The sequence below is a fragment of the Pogoniulus pusillus genome, chromosome 1 (assembly GCF_015220805.1).
Source record: "Pogoniulus pusillus isolate bPogPus1 chromosome 1, bPogPus1.pri, whole genome shotgun sequence".
Classification (NCBI taxonomy): Eukaryota; Metazoa; Chordata; class Aves; order Piciformes; family Lybiidae; genus Pogoniulus; species Pogoniulus pusillus.
In genome coordinates this window covers 28,783,697-28,799,772 of record NC_087264.1, presented here as the reverse complement: position 1 = coordinate 28,799,772, position 16,076 = coordinate 28,783,697, and the positions used below count along the sequence as shown (strand labels likewise).

The window sequence follows — 16,076 nt, the reverse complement described above, 5'->3', positions numbered from 1 at the left end:
AATCACAGGATGTTAGGGGTTGGAAGGGACCCAAAGAGATCATTGAGTCCAACCCCTCTGCCAGAGCAGGACCATACACAGTCACGCAGGAATGCATCCAAACGGGCTTTGAGAGTTTCCAGAGAAGGAGACTCCACAATCTCTCTAGGAAGCCTGTTCCAGTGCTCTGTGACTCTTACAGAAAAGAAGTCCCCCTTGTGTTGAGGTGGAACCTTCAGTGCTGCAGTTTATATCCATTGCCCTTGTCCTGTCACAGGGAGCAAGCAAGAAGAGCCTGTCCCCCCTCTTGACCTTCAGCCCTCAGATATTTATAAACATCAATTAAATCTTCTCTCAGTCTTCTCCAGACTAAAACACCCCAGGCCCCTCAGCTGCTGCTCATAAGGCAGTGTTCCAGTTCCCTGATCATCCTCCTAGTCCTCTCTTGGACTCTCTTGAGCAGCTATACAAAATTTTCAGATAGACTCTGAAGAATACAGTGATTCTAGACTTATTTTACTTCCCTCTGGAAAATCATATATTTCTTTCCAAGTCTTGCTTTTCTGCCTGTAATAACTTAAATGACTCATAAAAAAAATCTTACGGGTGCATCTCCTTGTGGTTTGTGCCTCAGGTGTAGAAAGGAGTCCCGAAGAGATGCCAGAAGGCAAAGTTGATGTCTCCAGCATCCTCTCCCCATTTACCACACGGGAGGTGTGTTTCAGTGAAGAGAATTTTGACAAGCTGGTGAACCTGACTGATTACAATGTCCTGAATAATGAGAAGTTGATTATTCGAGCCTTGCGCTTGGCAGTGGCACGGAGGAAGCAGCAGAATTATTAATCACTGCTCACTGCCTTCGACCTTCCAGATGGTATTTCTCAAGCTGTCTATTTCCTGGTGAAATCAAGATGTTCAATGCTCCCCAGTGATACTCACACTGGAAATAACATCATCCTGAGGACATGCTGGACTCCAATTCATGTTATTTATATAAATGTTCAACAAAGCAGATTGGAATTTATCAGGGTCTTAATCCAAATCAAACTTCAAAGCAGCAAATTTGTGTTTACTTTTGTTACTTTACCAGTTGATACATACATTCCATATCGATTAACAGAGTGCTCTATAAGATAATGGTGGAATTTGCTGCACATTAAAATGTGAACCAAAGCAGTATTTATGTGTCATCTTTTCTGTCTGGCAGAACAGCAATCCCCAGAACTCCTTTGTTGAGACTGAGCACTGTGTTGGTCTTACCTTAGTTACTGAAGGTTGTCATCTCTGATTTGACTGTATGGCCACTAAGAAGCATGGTGGTTGTTGTTTTTTTAACTGGATTTCTTCACTAGTCCTTGAAAACAGATTTCTTAAGTTACTACCAGTGTTGTAAAGATCTACCCTGTTTTCACCATCAATAAAAAATACCCCTGAATTTGGTTGTCTTTGTTTCAGATGGTCAAATGAGACCTCTCAGCTTTTCTTCACAGAACCACGTATCCTCAGCCCAAGTAGTAGTCCTGTTGCCCACCTTTCCTTTCATTTGCTGCTGTATGTGCTGCTGACTGTCCTGTCTCACTCATCCTCGCCTGCCTTGATTGCTGTTGAAAGATGTCCTTGCAATTTTCCTCACTGTTTCATAAGATGGGAAGTGGCTCCTATGGATTTGCATAGAATAGGGCAATGCAAGAAGGCCTCCTGAGAGATCTCCCAGACCTCCTTTTGCAACTGTTGAACACTTTTCTGTGAATGGTCTTTTACAGAGATGGCCTTGAGAGAGTGCTTTCCCATCATCAAAAATTCTAGAGGTCTTCTTGAGAAAAGTAGGTGCCAAAAGCTCCCTTCTTGCATCTCTGCAACAGGCAGATCACAAGCTCAGGCTTTCACAACAAGAGCTCTGTGCTGTGGAGCTGTGATGCATGAAGAGACCAGGCATAACAGCTCAGAAAATGCTTTGGATTATCTTCCAAACTGATGATAAAAGGCTTCTGCTGTTGCAATGAACTTCAGGCTGAGTCACCAGGGCAGAATTGGTGTTGAGATCAGGAGTCTTGATTATGCTCAGAAGTTTCCAATTCTTTTCTACAGAATAAAGTTCTAGGAAATGGATGAGAGAAAATGATTCTCTCCTATGGGGAAAAAAAACAGCTGGTGGCGCATCTCAAACCAGTTTGGGTGGCAGAAGAGGAGGAGTGGTCATATTTTGCAGTATGTTCATTGTGTTCATGCACCTGGAACACTTGAGCACAGTGTCACCTTGTTTTCAGATAGAGCATTGGATGTTTAAACCTAGATATTAGCCCTCCGGGTGCAAGGCAGCTGTGGTTGTGATTCAACTCCAGATCAGCTTATGGGATCCCTCTTTTTCAGAATACAACTTCTGGTTGTATTCCCATGCTTTTGAAGACATATTTGTTGGAAGTGTAACAGAGCAGGGTGGAAAATCTTTCAGCCTGTTTTACAGCAGAAGCTTACTCAAGAATAGGACAGAAAACTGTCAGATGGGTGCATGACACAGCCTTAGCCTGACCAGCCCTGCTTTTCATCATAGCCAGTTAAGCCCATCTTGTAACCATGACTAATAACTGTACTGACATAGGTGTGCTGCATCCCAAGTCAGCCTTGGGGTATCTCTGCATTGTGTCCCATTTGCTGACATGAAACCTACCTTTCCCTCTCTGATGGAGTTCCTCCTGCTCTCAAGGTGATTCTTCAGCTCTTTCTTAATCTTTCTCAATATTTCAAAATCATCTTTTTGAAACAGGGCACTTTCAGTGATTTTTGTTTTCAAATTTGTGGATCATTGAGAAAACCATTCAATAGGCTTATAACTGAGCTCCTTGCAACCTCTCTAGGAGCATTTGCTTTTGGGGGTTACCTTCCTCTGACTGATGACTTGATGGTCACCCTTATTATGTTTAAGGTTTGTCTGGGTGACCTTTGTTTGGTCTAGTTGTTAAGTCAGAGAGTCTTAAAATGCCAGATGTTTTATGAAATTGAAACCATGGGGAATGGAGCAAAGCTGGAGATGGGTAGGTTCAGACTGGGTGTTGAGGAGGAAGTTCTTCACCATGAGAGTGGTGAGAGCCTGGAATGGGTTGCCCAGAGAGGTGGTTGAGGCCCTGTCTCTGGAGGTATTTAAAGCCAGGCTGGATGAGGCTCTGGCCAGCCTGATCTAGGGTAGGGTGTCCCTGCCCATGGCAGGGAGGTTGGAACTAGATGATCCTTGTGGTCCCTTCCAACCCTGACTGATTCTATGATTCTGTGAATCTGTGGAGTTACTTTTGTCAACTCAGTTCATTGCAAAGTGAAATGATATAGCTTAGAAATCAATTTCTCTGTTAAAGTTCAAAGTAGCAAGGATGATGCCTTTTCAAAAAGAAAGTCTTCCCTTTTTTTTTTGCTTATTGTGGACTCCTTCACTCAGACAGGGACCACTGCACATGATTCATGCCTTATAAATGTGAGAACATAAAGAATGTGTCACAGCAAAATAATTAACACTAATGTCAATGTCAATTTCACCCTCCCCAGTGTATCCTCTTGGAGATTATTTACCAAAGCACTTTAATGCAAATGCACAAAGTAACAACGTTTTTGAGAAAGTGAGTGGGCTTTTAAATCTTTGCCTTTACAAGGGGAATTCTCTATCACTTTCAACAGGTGAGTTGGGAATGGTTTAATGTTTATTTGTTACTGCAATAGCTTGCTTGACTGGGAGATACCTTACTGCCCTAGAACAGTAATGGGGATAAAAGAACTCTTTCAGGTGTGTCTTAAGGCAGACTCACCTATTCCTTTTAGGCAATAAAAACCTACAAAATGCACATCTGTTTGTTCAGATGTCTTTGGCCCAAGAAGTCCTTGTTGCCCACTCCTGGGCAGCCAGATGGACCCTGGCTGGTGTAAGCCACCTCTACACAAGTGGCTGCAGTTTAACAGACCTCCTCAAGAAGCGGTGAGGATGCTTAAAAATATAAAACGTTTGCTCAGTTCTTATAACTGTAAAAAGAAGATCCCTTTCATGTCTGAATGTTCCTCTAACTACAGATGCAGAGACCATCCTTCTACTGTGGCCAGAACCTGGGTGCCTGTGCCTCAGTACAGGCATGCAGCATGCACTCACCTCCTGGGCATCAAGGAGGAGGAGGAGGAGTTGGGGATTGCTCAAGCGGAGGTGGAGAGGTGAGGCGGCACTGAGTCAGGCACTAACACACCTGCCTGCCTACTCCTGACAGCTTAAAGCACGAGAACCTGCCTGCTTGGGACTTTTTTATAACCATCCACTGCCACATCTTGCTTGGACACAGAGAAGGTCACAATGGGGCTGTTCTACAGTAAGAGCCAGGTAAGAAAAGGAAAGAGGAGGCTCTGTCATGAGCAGTACAGGCAGCTCCTTGGTGGCAGAGGGGACTTGCTGTAGGAAATGTTGTTCCATGTCCTGCATCTTCATCTTTGGCACTAAGGCTGAGAGCAAAGCAGGGTTTCTGCCTGGGATTGGTGCCTACTTGGTGGTTTGGCCTTCAGGATTGAAAGGATTTTAATATTGCATTAATTTAACTATTCTGATTAAAAAAAATAAAATGGTTTTGGACTTTGCTGCAATTCCACTTAACCAAATTAGACAAAACATCCCACTGAGGAAGAATAAGGAGGTATCACCAGTGTCAATGAGTGCATGGAAACTAGTATTAGGTGAGGTGTTAAACATAGCTGACTTTGCAGTGGAATGGGTTTTGAGCCTAAAGGAATGAATGGTGACACATTGTAGTGTACTGCCCTATGGATTTGTTGCAGTGATGTTCCCTGCTCTATAGGTAGCCTGCATCAAATGTCTTTTATATGCTTGTTGCATCACTGCATATTTTTACTCTTTAATTTTTGGTCTTCTTGTTGTTTAGTTTTTGCTTGTGGATTTTTTTTATTGTGAGGTTTTTTTTGTGGTTTGGGGGTTTTAATTTTGGTTGTGTTTGGGGTTTGTGTTTTTTTTTTTTTTGGGTAGATTTTAAGGGGCTTTTTTGGGTTTATTTTCTGTTTGTTTTTGGGGTTTTTTTTAGAGATTTTGGTTAGTTTTGGTGGTTTCTTTGTGTTGCTTTTTTTTGTCTGTGTGTGTTTTTCATTTAGAGCATTTAATGTGCAGTTTTCATTCCCTTTATTCCTTTGAAAAAGACAATTATCTAGGGAAAAAAAGTACCTCACTTTCAGCTCCCATACTTTTGGTTAAGTGCTATGCTTGTCTGATCCTTGCTTAGGATCACAGAATCACAAATTAACCAGGTTTGAAAAGACCTTCAAGATCATCAAGTCCAACCTACCACCTAACACCTTCTAATTAACTAAACCATGGCACTAAGTGCCTCATCCAGTCTCCTTTTAAACACTTCCAGGATGAGAGAACTTGACAAAGTCAAGCCAGATTGCTGGCAGGTCCACTAAATTTCTTTTGATAATCACTCAATGTTAAAGGTTTTTTCATGATTTCCATTGAGTCTTCTCTGTGAAATTGTTTAAAGGAAGGTTGCATGGGCTGAATTATTCAGAAAGAAGTAATTACAGAGTTGCCAGGGAGGTGGTGGAGTCACCATCCCTGGAGGTGTTCAAGAAAAGACTGGATGAAGCACTTAGTGCCGTGGTCTAGTTGATTGGCTAGGGCTGGGTGATAGGTTGGACTGGATGATCTTGGAGGTCTCCTCCAACCTGGTTGATTCTATGATTCTATGTCTGTGGAAAACACTTCCGCAGTGCTCTGTGTCAAACACAACAGTGGAGCTTATAGCTATAAAGCAGCTGATGAGGAGTGTTGTTGCACCATGATATCGTTGTTAATTCCTGCCCTGCCAGATTGTCTGCTGTTTGTTGTGAAATGGAGTGGATCTAGATGACATCCTTTGAGTTTGCAAAGACCAAGATGTGTGTCAGCACTGTTAATAACACAGCAGGGCTCACTATCATGTATGACTGGGTCGTGTCAGACACACCAAACTGAGGGTTACCACAAGTTTCCTTATAATGGAAAATGGAGAACATCAGAATCATAGAATCAACCAGGTTGGAAGAGACCTCCAAGATCATCCAGTCCAACCTATCACCCAGCCCTAGCCAGTCAACTAGACCATGGCACTAAGTGCCTCATGCAGTCTTTTCTTGAAGACCTCCAGGGATGGTGCCTCCACCACCTCCCTGGGCAGCCCATTCCAATGGCAAATCACTCTCTCTGCGAAGAACTTCCTCCTAACATCCAGCCTATACCTACCCTGGCACAACTTGAGACTGTGTCCCCTTGTTCTACTGCTGGTTGCCTGGGAGAAGAGGCCACCCCCCACCTGGCTACAATGTCTCTTCAGGTAGTTGTAGACAGCAATGAGGTCCCCCCGGAGCTTCCTCTTCTCCAGGCTAAACAACCCCAGCTCCCTCAGCCTCTCCTCATAGGGTTTATGCTCCAGGCCCTTCACCAGCTTTGTCACCCTTCTCTAGACATGTTCCAGCACCTCAACATCTCTCTTGAATTGAGGGGCCCAGAACTGGACACAGTACTCAAGGTGTGGCCTGACCAGTGCTGAGTACAGGGGAAGTATAACCTCAGATTTGGTCCATGATAAGAATGTACTTACTGGGTCTCTGGCCACACATTACTGCAAACCTTCTGGGAAGAAGGAAGACCCTCAACTCTGAATCAAAGTTTTGGATAGTTGGAATTGAAACACTGAATTCAATGCTCTCTGACTGTGCCTCTTTTCTTCCTCTCTGCATGCTCATCTCATGCACTTTGTACATTGCTCAACAGGCAGAACCATCTCCGTGCAACTTGCTCACCGTAAAAATCATACGGATGAAAAATGCCAGGAAAGCAGACTTGTGTGAGTATCTGCTATACCCCTGGAGCATCCACCTACATGGAAAGCGACTTGGAATGCATCCAAGTGTCGCAAACACTCCAGAGTATTTATAAAAGGAGAGAGAGAGAGAAGATGTGAGACTGTGGTATGCTGAAGATAAGGTGATACAGTTAGAAGGTATTATTTATTCTTATACAGTTGCCAGTGTAATGCTGAAGTCTAGGTTCTGGTTGTGGTTCAGAAGATATTTGCACAGAATGCATAAAGTATTTCCCATCTGAATCTGCAAGGAAAGGATTTTATTCACAGGGAGGGCTGCCATAAGACGTTTACATGGGACACTTCTTTCTGTGATTCCTCCTTATGGTAGTGTCCACCATGTGCATCTCTGGGCCTACCACAGAATATTTCACCTGAGCTCAGGACTGCATACTTGGCATCTCTCATGGACTGTCAAATTTGATTCAGCTATAGGAACAGCCATGTTTCAAATTTTAGTTGAGGGCTTACAGCATTTGTGTTCTCTGCAATCATATTTATGCAGAAGTTTATTAATGCTCCATAAATACCTGAACTGCAAAACACTAGAAAACAAAGTCTGAATGGCAACCATCTCCAACCTGAGGAGATGGCTAATTGTCTTGCATTCATTCAATTATAGAACTAAGAAGGTCTGAACCCAGAAAGTTCCTGTAGGAACCAGACCAAGCATAATTTGGTCAATGAAAATGATGCAAGACAAGGCATTTGTCTGAGCCTTTCTGAGTCTGTGTAATTTGAATTCTGCTGTATCTCTAGAGTCTAAAGGAATATGAAGAAGTGTTTCTTACTCTGCTTTTCACTGAAGAGGAGTAAAATGCTCTTTTGTTGCTGTGTTTATGGGGAAGAAGAGTCTGTATGAGCTCAGTTAAAGTCTGGAGAGAAATTTCATGCTACAGCTATAATCTATTCAAGGGTATAAAAAGTGCACTCTGAGCTGAAAGAAAGAAGCATGGAAAGCTGTAGTCCTTAAATATCTCCTCACATGATCATGTTCTATCAAACCACCATCAGCATAATGAGCTTACCAAACTTCTTCTCCATCTTTTTCTCACCTAGATCAATGCTTTTTCTTTTGGTCTTGAAACTGTTTTTATTCTTAAAGGAATTTCTGATATTTTGATGCTGTCCTTCCCAATACTAGAAAGTTTCTGGAGCAAGAGAGAGGTGTTGAAATGTTTAGGCTTTTGCATTTCCCAATCCAAGACATATTCTAGCAGCACAAAAAGCTGCTTAAGGAAACCTGAATGACAGAGGTGCATTTGGAGTGTGGCACGGGATTTGGACACCAGTAAACCCACAGCATGGGGTTTGCAGGTTGAGGCTGCTTTGTCTTATGCTGAGAAGCATTTGCTGCGTGCTACCTGCAAAACAGAACAAGATATTCACCACCAAGCTATCATGTCTGAAATGGTAAGTCAAGATATTGAGGGGAAAAGTGTGCATGAAATGCCTCCAAAACACTACTTGAAAAAAGGTCAGTGTGTTGTTTACTAGGTACTCCTGTCATGTAGCAAAAGCAGTCATGTCACTTGTGGCACTTTGATTGCCAGCTGCTGAATCCCAGCAACATTTGATTTTGCTGGGTGTGACATTTGTTAGCTGCAGTTATCATGTTGGTATGCAGCATTCTCTAGGGAGCAGCGAAATGGGAGGCTAAAAACAAAAAACTGGTGCCACTTGTGCAAAAACTTTGTGTGTGTAAAACTGTGGGGGAATATTGCTAAGTTGTTTCAGTCATCTTTGCAGCTCCCTAGAGATCAGCTTGACACTGCCTTAGGCAACTCAGAAACATCACCAGCAATGGAGAACTTTTTACAGTACCATTTTCCTGACACTAATTTCTGCCCTGGCCCCCATGTTCTTTTTTCCCAGCTCTAATTTTATCACTTTCCTTTTCCTAAAACATTTCTTAATAGAGTGAGTTGGTAAGTCTCACCTCTTTCTCAGTCATCTTACAGACTTTTCATGTTTTAAACCAGCCTATTCTATCTCTTGGCAGTTACACTCACCCTTTTGTTTGAAGTGGGATTCACGCTGGATTATTTTCTCCTTTTGAGACCACTTCTTGCACTAGGAGTCTGTGAACTTTTTTAATCACTCTGTTCAATGCTCATCTGGTGTTTAGAAGTTCTCCCAACCTGGTGCTGCAGGTTAATTTAATTATTGATCTGTGTGCTCCATTTTTCAAGTAATGGAGATGGCAAAATTAATCAGTAATGGCAGACTCAAAACCTCACTAACATCTCCTACAGAACAGATAAGACCTTGAATGGGCATTCAGTGCATAAGATAATATTCTTAGCTAAGACAATTTAAATTGCTTCATGCTGTTTTCAAAACCCTGAATCTTTTAAATGCATCCTGGCACTTTTCTGCCTTTTCTTCCATTAATTTTCATATGTCTGTATTTGAGGCATAGCTGTACCACCTGGGAATTTAGTGCCTTGTTTGCATTCTCCACATTGCCCCATTCCTGCTGAGCACACCCATGTTCCCATCAGGCTTGCTGGGGCTCCTGGTATTCCTGGACCTGTGAACACTTGCCAGTTCACAGGTTTGGGTGTGTCTCTCATCTGTAGCTTGATTCCCCAATGGAGTGAGAGTTGGATGTGCACTGGTCCAACTCACCCTTAAAAACATGGCTTTCTCTGCAGAGATGTTCAAATTTCAAGCTCAGCCTCTCACAATCCTTGGTCAACCACTACAGCTCCAGATTTGGGTGTGATGGTTTGGGTGTTACCCACCCCCCCAACACTTTGGAAATCACCCAAACTAGACTCAGCCAGCTCTGGAAATTGAATGAAGCTTATTATTTACAGCTTAGCAGAATACACAAGCAGATATTTACAGTATATACAGTTATAGACAGAAATACACAAGGTAAACGGTAATACAGAAACACAACTCCCCTCCCAGAAACCTGAGTCCCCAGGTGGGGCTCCCAACTGCCCTTTCACCTTCTCCTCCCCACCTCTCAACCTTACCCCAGTCCCAAGGAAGAATGGAGGTTCAGCCAGGGGATTAGGAAGCAAAGTGGATTAATCACAGAGATGGCAGAGAGGCTAGAGAGAGAAATGCAGCTTGGAGCTCCCCAGCAGAAGTGCCTTATCTATGTTTGGATTCTTGTTCTCATATCTCTCAGCAAGCCTATGAGTGAGGTAGACATCACCACTGTTTCCCTTCCACAGCCTGTAATTTAGTTCTTCTCACCAAAATATTGTAGCTAGCTTCAAACTAGAACACTGGGAGAGCTTGGGAGCTCTTCACAGAAGGAGATCATAGGTGCCAAAAATTTTCTGTGGGCTTCAGGCAGGAACTGGACAAGTTCATAGAAGAAAGACCCAGTGAAGGCTGGCTTAGGAAGTCTCTGAATCTTAAATTGGGGTGGATGAGAGAGCATTATATGATGCTTCTCTTTTGTTCTTTTGTACGCTTCCTCCTATACCCACTGAACATGGGGCTTCTTATTCTCTGGCACAGATCTTCATCTCCAACAAGACCAAAGGTCCTCCTTCAGAAAGAAAAAAAAAAAAGAAATAAAAGTAAAAAAAAAAAAGGATAAAGGAAAAGATAGTGAAGAGAAATTAAATAATCAGGTGGAATTAACAAATGGAAAAGAAAACAAAATAGAATTTTTTATAAGCTAAAAGTAGGCAACTGGATGGGGACGCAGGTGAGGAATGTTGAGCTACCACTACCTGTTCCCTGAAAGCATCCAAGACCCTTCAGTGGGCACAGGCTGTGGGTCTCGGTCTAAATGGAGGTTGAGTTAAATATTCTTCAGCATTTTCTTTGTAAGAAAATGTGGTTGTTTTTTTTTTTGGGGGGGGGAAATGTCTTTAAATTAGACTTGTTAATTTTGGAACCTTCCAAGTTTGGCACTTTATTTTTTGTTTTTAATATGAATCTCATATTCTTTCAGGTACAGTACTATATAAAATCATCAGGTATGCTTTGCATTTGTTGTATCAAACCCTGTGTTTTGTGGCGGTGCAGAAACTGTTCTGCCACGTGAAAGATCAGTCCATGGAAAGGCTCTTGAGAGTGTGAAAATAGATACAGTACATGGGATTACTCTTTGAGGAACTATGCTTCCTTGTGAGATTTACTGCAGGAATCAGTCTTCCTTGAGTGTTTGCACTCCTCTTACTATTTCATTGTTACTTATTACTTCACTATTTAGGCAGTGGCAATTATGCACCAATAGCCTATTGCTCTAGGTGCTGCTTGAAATCTCATTAAGAGGAGGGGGGATATGGATTGATAAAGCCCCACAAGGGTGAAAGTGGGGGGAAAAGTGAGGTTATTCAGCTACATCTCAGCAAAGGGGTGTCTTAAGGAGGGGTGTAAGTGAGACCAGTGATGCTGTTGTAGGAATACTTGCAGAATGCTCCATCCAGTGTGAGGAGCTGGGTGAGATAAATGTGAAAGCTTTTTATTGAAGTTCACCTATCAGGAGATTAATGCTGAATGCTCCCTGGAGGCAGGACATGATCTCTCAGGAGTGAATGAATTCTGGTAGTCTAACTGTGAAGGGCCTGGAAAAGGAAGTTAACTTTCACAAAAGTAACCCATATTCCTGTTTAAGAAAGAATGTAGGACGTTGCAGTGATCCAAATTACTCAGAAAACCGCAGTGCCTACTTGTTGTCTACCCACCCTCAGCCAGATCTATGCTGAGCTCCACAGTATGGGAGGAAGAAGAAAATTGCTTTTCTCAGCAGGTGGTGCTAATTCGTGACATGGGTGGGTCCAAATGTGGGGAGCCATGATCAAGAGGATAACCTGGGCAAACAATGTTTGAGACTGCATTCTTGGTGCAGATTCTTTCACCACAATAATAAAAACTACACTTTAACAGTCACACAAAAATCTACCCCTTATATATAGCCTCAATGTGAGCAATTAAAGGCAGGCCAAAAGGAGATGGATGGCCAGGTCTCTGCCCAAGTTACAGGTGGGCTGGATCTTTTGTCTGTTAGCATCAGGAGAAGTAGAATAATTTATATATATATAAACACATTTCTTTTGTTTGTTAGACTTAGGCCTATATGGGCAGGTAGGCAGACAGGAATTTAGCTCAAGCCAGAGCAGCTGGTGCCATGCTGTTTGGACTGCAGCATGGCACTGGGACTAAGATGTTTTTCAGCATGGGTCATGTTCCTGTAATGTTTTCTAATAGTAAAGCACAATTAAGATCCAGTCCTGCTATTAGCCTGGAAGATAATTAGCAACTAGTGTAATAACTGGAGGAAGAGGCTGTGCTTTCATAAACACCTGCTGCCACACCTGCTTTTGGTAGGGTATTGCCCCACAGTGATACCACATCTGCCACCTCAAGCATGTTTGCTGGCTGCTCACGTGCTGTGGGCCGTGGAAGGGACACACTGAGCTGCTGCTGTGAAGCCCTGCTGCGTGAACCGTGTGCGAGTGTAATCACTGTGGTTAGGCTCAGGTGCCAGAGTAATGATGGTTTGCTTGCATGTGACTCTCAATGGCAGCCTTGTGAAGGGATGCTAGGTACAAAGCATATTGTGAGGTGACCAACCAGCTTGGGCACAGCCTATCCTGTGGAGTTCCACTTCCCACATCTGCTTGTGCCTCTAGAAGGGCAGACAGAATACAGGCCTGAGGTATCTCAGATGCATAAAAGAGGTTCCTGGGTATTGTAAATAACTGTTTTTAACACCTAGGAAATATGTGAACAAGAGAACGCTCCTGAAGTACAAAGAGCATCACCAAACACATTTTGCAGATGGGAAGAGGGAACCAAGTTTGTTTAACAGCTGTGCCAGAAGCCCCCTCAAGAAGATCAGTGAAGGGAGAAGCCAGAGCTCTGCTGTCTGATGAGTAGTTGTTTGCTGAAGGTGCATCATACAGCACAGTAGCAGACAGTCACCACTTGCAGAAAAGCAAAAAATAATAGTGGACTTTTCAACTGATAGGTTGTTCTTCACAAACAGACCTAGTCAGAACATCTATTGATGCTTGGGAAATGTAAGTGAAAGAAACTTTGGATTCTTCACACATTTATGGACTTGGGTCCTTCTGATCTGCTTATAGGGGTGAGAGTTCATGGCAGCCTGCACTGATGACCATCTGGACTTTCCAAGAGCTGAAAAAGGATTTGTGGTGGTTTGGGTGCTCCCCCCCTCCCCCACTTTAGAAATCACCCAGACTAGACTCAGCCAGCTCTGGAAATATGAATGAAGCTTATATTTACAGCTGGCACAATATACAAGCAGATATTTACAGTATATACAGTTATAGACAGAAATATACAAGGTAAAAGGTAATACAGAAACACAACAACCCACCCAGAAACCTGAGTCTCCAGGAGGGGCTCTCAACTTGCCCCTTCACCTTCCCCCTACCCCTCTCAACCTTACCCCAGTCCCAAGGAAGAATGGAGGTTCAGCCAGGGGGTTAGGAAGCAAAGTGGATTAGCCCAAAATGGAGGGTGAGGTTAGAGAGATGCAGCTCAGCCAGCAGCCCAAGTGAGAGTGGTTATCTAATGTTTTTGTTTCTTGTTCCTATACATCTCAGCAAGCCTGTGGGCGAAGTAGACACCACCATTGTTTTCTCTCCACAGCCTGTAATCTAGTTCTTCTCACCAAAACATTCTAGCCTGCTTCAAACTAGCACAGGATTTTTACATGGAAATTTCCTGTATGCACACACAAGTCTGGGAGCAATTAGGGCTGTTAGAGGCTCAGGTGGTTTCTGTGTGGTTTGATTTTCTTTTTTAAAAGAATTTATCTATCTTTGCATACACCACAACCACCTTCGTTAGTCAAAGTCTTTGGGTTTGGTTTTTCTTTGGTCAGTTACACAAAGATGACTTAAAGGGAATCAGCAGAATTTAATAAAAACTGTTTTCATTGATTTTTTTTTAGCTACACACAGAGTGTGATTAAAAGTCCGAGCCAATTTTGGCTCCCAGAGCCAGGTCTACAGGTAACACTAAGTGGGACAGGAGTTGATTTAGTTAGCTGGAGACGTCTGCAGTGCAATGACAGGAATGCTTGAGTAGGTGGTGTTACAACTGGAGGAAATATAATGTTAATGATGGGATTGGCATTTTCATGCAATACTCCTCCATGTTATCTCTGGCGCTTGTGTAGGCTGCTGTCCATAACTAACAGATATTGTTCTGCAGCTTGATCAACTCTGACCTTTGAGCGTGGGTCCACAGGATTGTTACCCTCACGATTCATGTTTGCTTTTTATTTCTTAATGACTATGGCAGATTATTCTGGCCTCAGAAGGAAAGTGTTTGTTGATGATGCAAGCGCTGCAGATGGCTGCTGACCATTGTTTCATACTGAAGCTTTGCTTCTGAATGTCCTGCCCCTACAACAGCATCCAAGTGGGAATCCAAATTTTACAACTGGCCTCTTCATCTGGGAAAGAACAATGAAACTACTAAAGCTGTCCTCCCTACATCTGGAGATATCAGTATTCTTAGGTGCCCTTTATGACCTGAATAGACCACTGATTGAAACATCAAAGCCAAGTCAAGGGAATCTTGTGCAAAGGAGCAGCTGCTCTGTGCTGGGAAACACAGGCAAGCTTTCACCTGCCCATCAAGTGTTGCAAATAGCCTTGTCCCTCCCTGACTCAAGCACACAGAAGCAGGTGAAAATAGCGACATGAAGCAATATTTTTTTAATACAACTTTACTGGCAAAAACTCTCCCTCAGGACATCTCCTTCTCAAACCAGGTGTTACACCATCTGAATGTTCAGCATTTTGACACTTTTATTACATGTGCTCATTTTAATTCACTCTGCAGAGGATCAAATGCAATTCATCATCTCCACAAGCTGTTTTTTTTCTTGACAATTAAAAGAATGTTAATTTTTTTTCTTAAAAAAGCTTCAAATATGGTATATATATGTGTGTGTTCCCTTCAGCAGCTTTCTGACAGGGAGGAAGGTAGACTGAGATCAAATGTCTTGGTGGATGACAGTGGTGAAGCCTTCATGGGAACCTCAAGTGCAACCAGATCCTGTTGCCACTGTGATAGCAGCCAGATGTGCTGGAGAAAATGAAGCATGTTCCAAACTATGGCACTTACAGTCAGAGCTACCCCAGAAACAATAAGACATGTCCATAACTACCTGTTGAAGCTCAATGTGTATGATCTGGGCTCTGTGTGTCCAGCAGCCACCATCACAGCTGTTAATGTTATCTGCTTTGTCTTACAGGCAACTGAACCATCAATGGTTCAGCTGCCTGATGGGTGGCTGATCAGTGTCAGAACCTTTGAAGCCCTACATAGATAAGTAGTCTGGCTATGAATGTCTTGTCAGAGGAATGCAATTTGGAATGTTTATTGTTTTTCTGGCAATTAAATGAAGTAGTTCTCAAGAAGGACAGACTGGCAGGCTTTCAGAAAGGGTAAAGCAAGCTTCTTGTCCAACACTAGCTTTACAGGTCTGCATTCTGTGTATTTGCCTGTATGCAGCACTTAAAAATTCCTACTGTGCAACACCTTACAGGGCATTAGATGTATTTCATTGGTCTCTTAGTTTTTACACCTTCCCTGTCTTCAACAGTGACCCAGTCAGACTGCTATGTGAGCCTCAGTCTGCCAACAGCTACAGTGCAGCAGTTCCGCACTAAGACAGTCCAGAACAGCAAGAACCCTACATGGAATGAAACCTTCCACTTCACTATTCAGAGCCAGGTTAAGGTAGGAACAGTAGATATTCCTATCAGATATCAAACCTGCTTTGTAGCCCTTCCACACATGGATCTCTCTGAGCTTAGCGACTAAAAATTCACATTCTGTCAGTCTACATCTCCAGCTTTCAGTGGCTGGGCAAGACACAAATAGTCAATGGTCTGCAAATTTTCTATTTTACTTTTGTCTTTGCCTTCATTCTTAAGCTTCTTTACCAAATTCCGTTAGCCAAAACCAAAATATTTGTGGTATCAGAAAAATGTGACTTTTTTTTTTTGTTTGTTTTGATTCCAGAATATTTTGGAGCTGAAAGTTTGTGATGAGGACAGAATAACCCAAGATGATCATCTCCTCACTGTATTCTTTGATGTTTCCAAAATCCAGCTTGGAGAAAACATTCAGTTGAGTTTTCAGCTCAATCCACAGGTATGGATAAAACTCAAGGAGGAAAATAAGGAGATGTGGTCAGGTGGGAATGTGGTTATCTCATCTTTCCTCTGCCAGGTCCCCTCATATATAGGCCTTTCTCAC

At 42.8% G+C, this 16,076-nt stretch overlaps 2 protein-coding genes across 2 annotated transcripts in view; both read left to right on the top strand.

Moving 5' to 3' along the window:
• The window catches only part of LOC135176873 (cytosolic phospholipase A2 epsilon-like), a 40,457-nt gene extending 39,071 nt beyond the window's left edge, over positions 1 to 1,386 (top strand). The window contains exon 21 of the mRNA XM_064146303.1: positions 614 to 1,386. Coding sequence (XP_064002373.1) covers positions 614 to 822 — 209 coding nt within the window. The 3' untranslated portion in view covers positions 823 to 1,386. The remainder of the gene's footprint in view (positions 1 to 613) is intronic.
• Positions 1,387 to 4,292: 2,906 nt separating this feature from the next.
• The window catches only part of LOC135176867 (cytosolic phospholipase A2 epsilon-like), a 28,475-nt gene continuing 16,691 nt past the window's right edge, over positions 4,293 to 16,076 (top strand). Inside the window, exons 1-4 of the mRNA XM_064146290.1 lie at positions 4,293 to 4,327; positions 6,764 to 6,836; positions 15,418 to 15,554; positions 15,840 to 15,971. Coding sequence (XP_064002360.1) covers positions 4,301 to 4,327; positions 6,764 to 6,836; positions 15,418 to 15,554; positions 15,840 to 15,971 — 369 coding nt within the window. The 5' untranslated portion in view covers positions 4,293 to 4,300. The remainder of the gene's footprint in view (positions 4,328 to 6,763; positions 6,837 to 15,417; positions 15,555 to 15,839; positions 15,972 to 16,076) is intronic.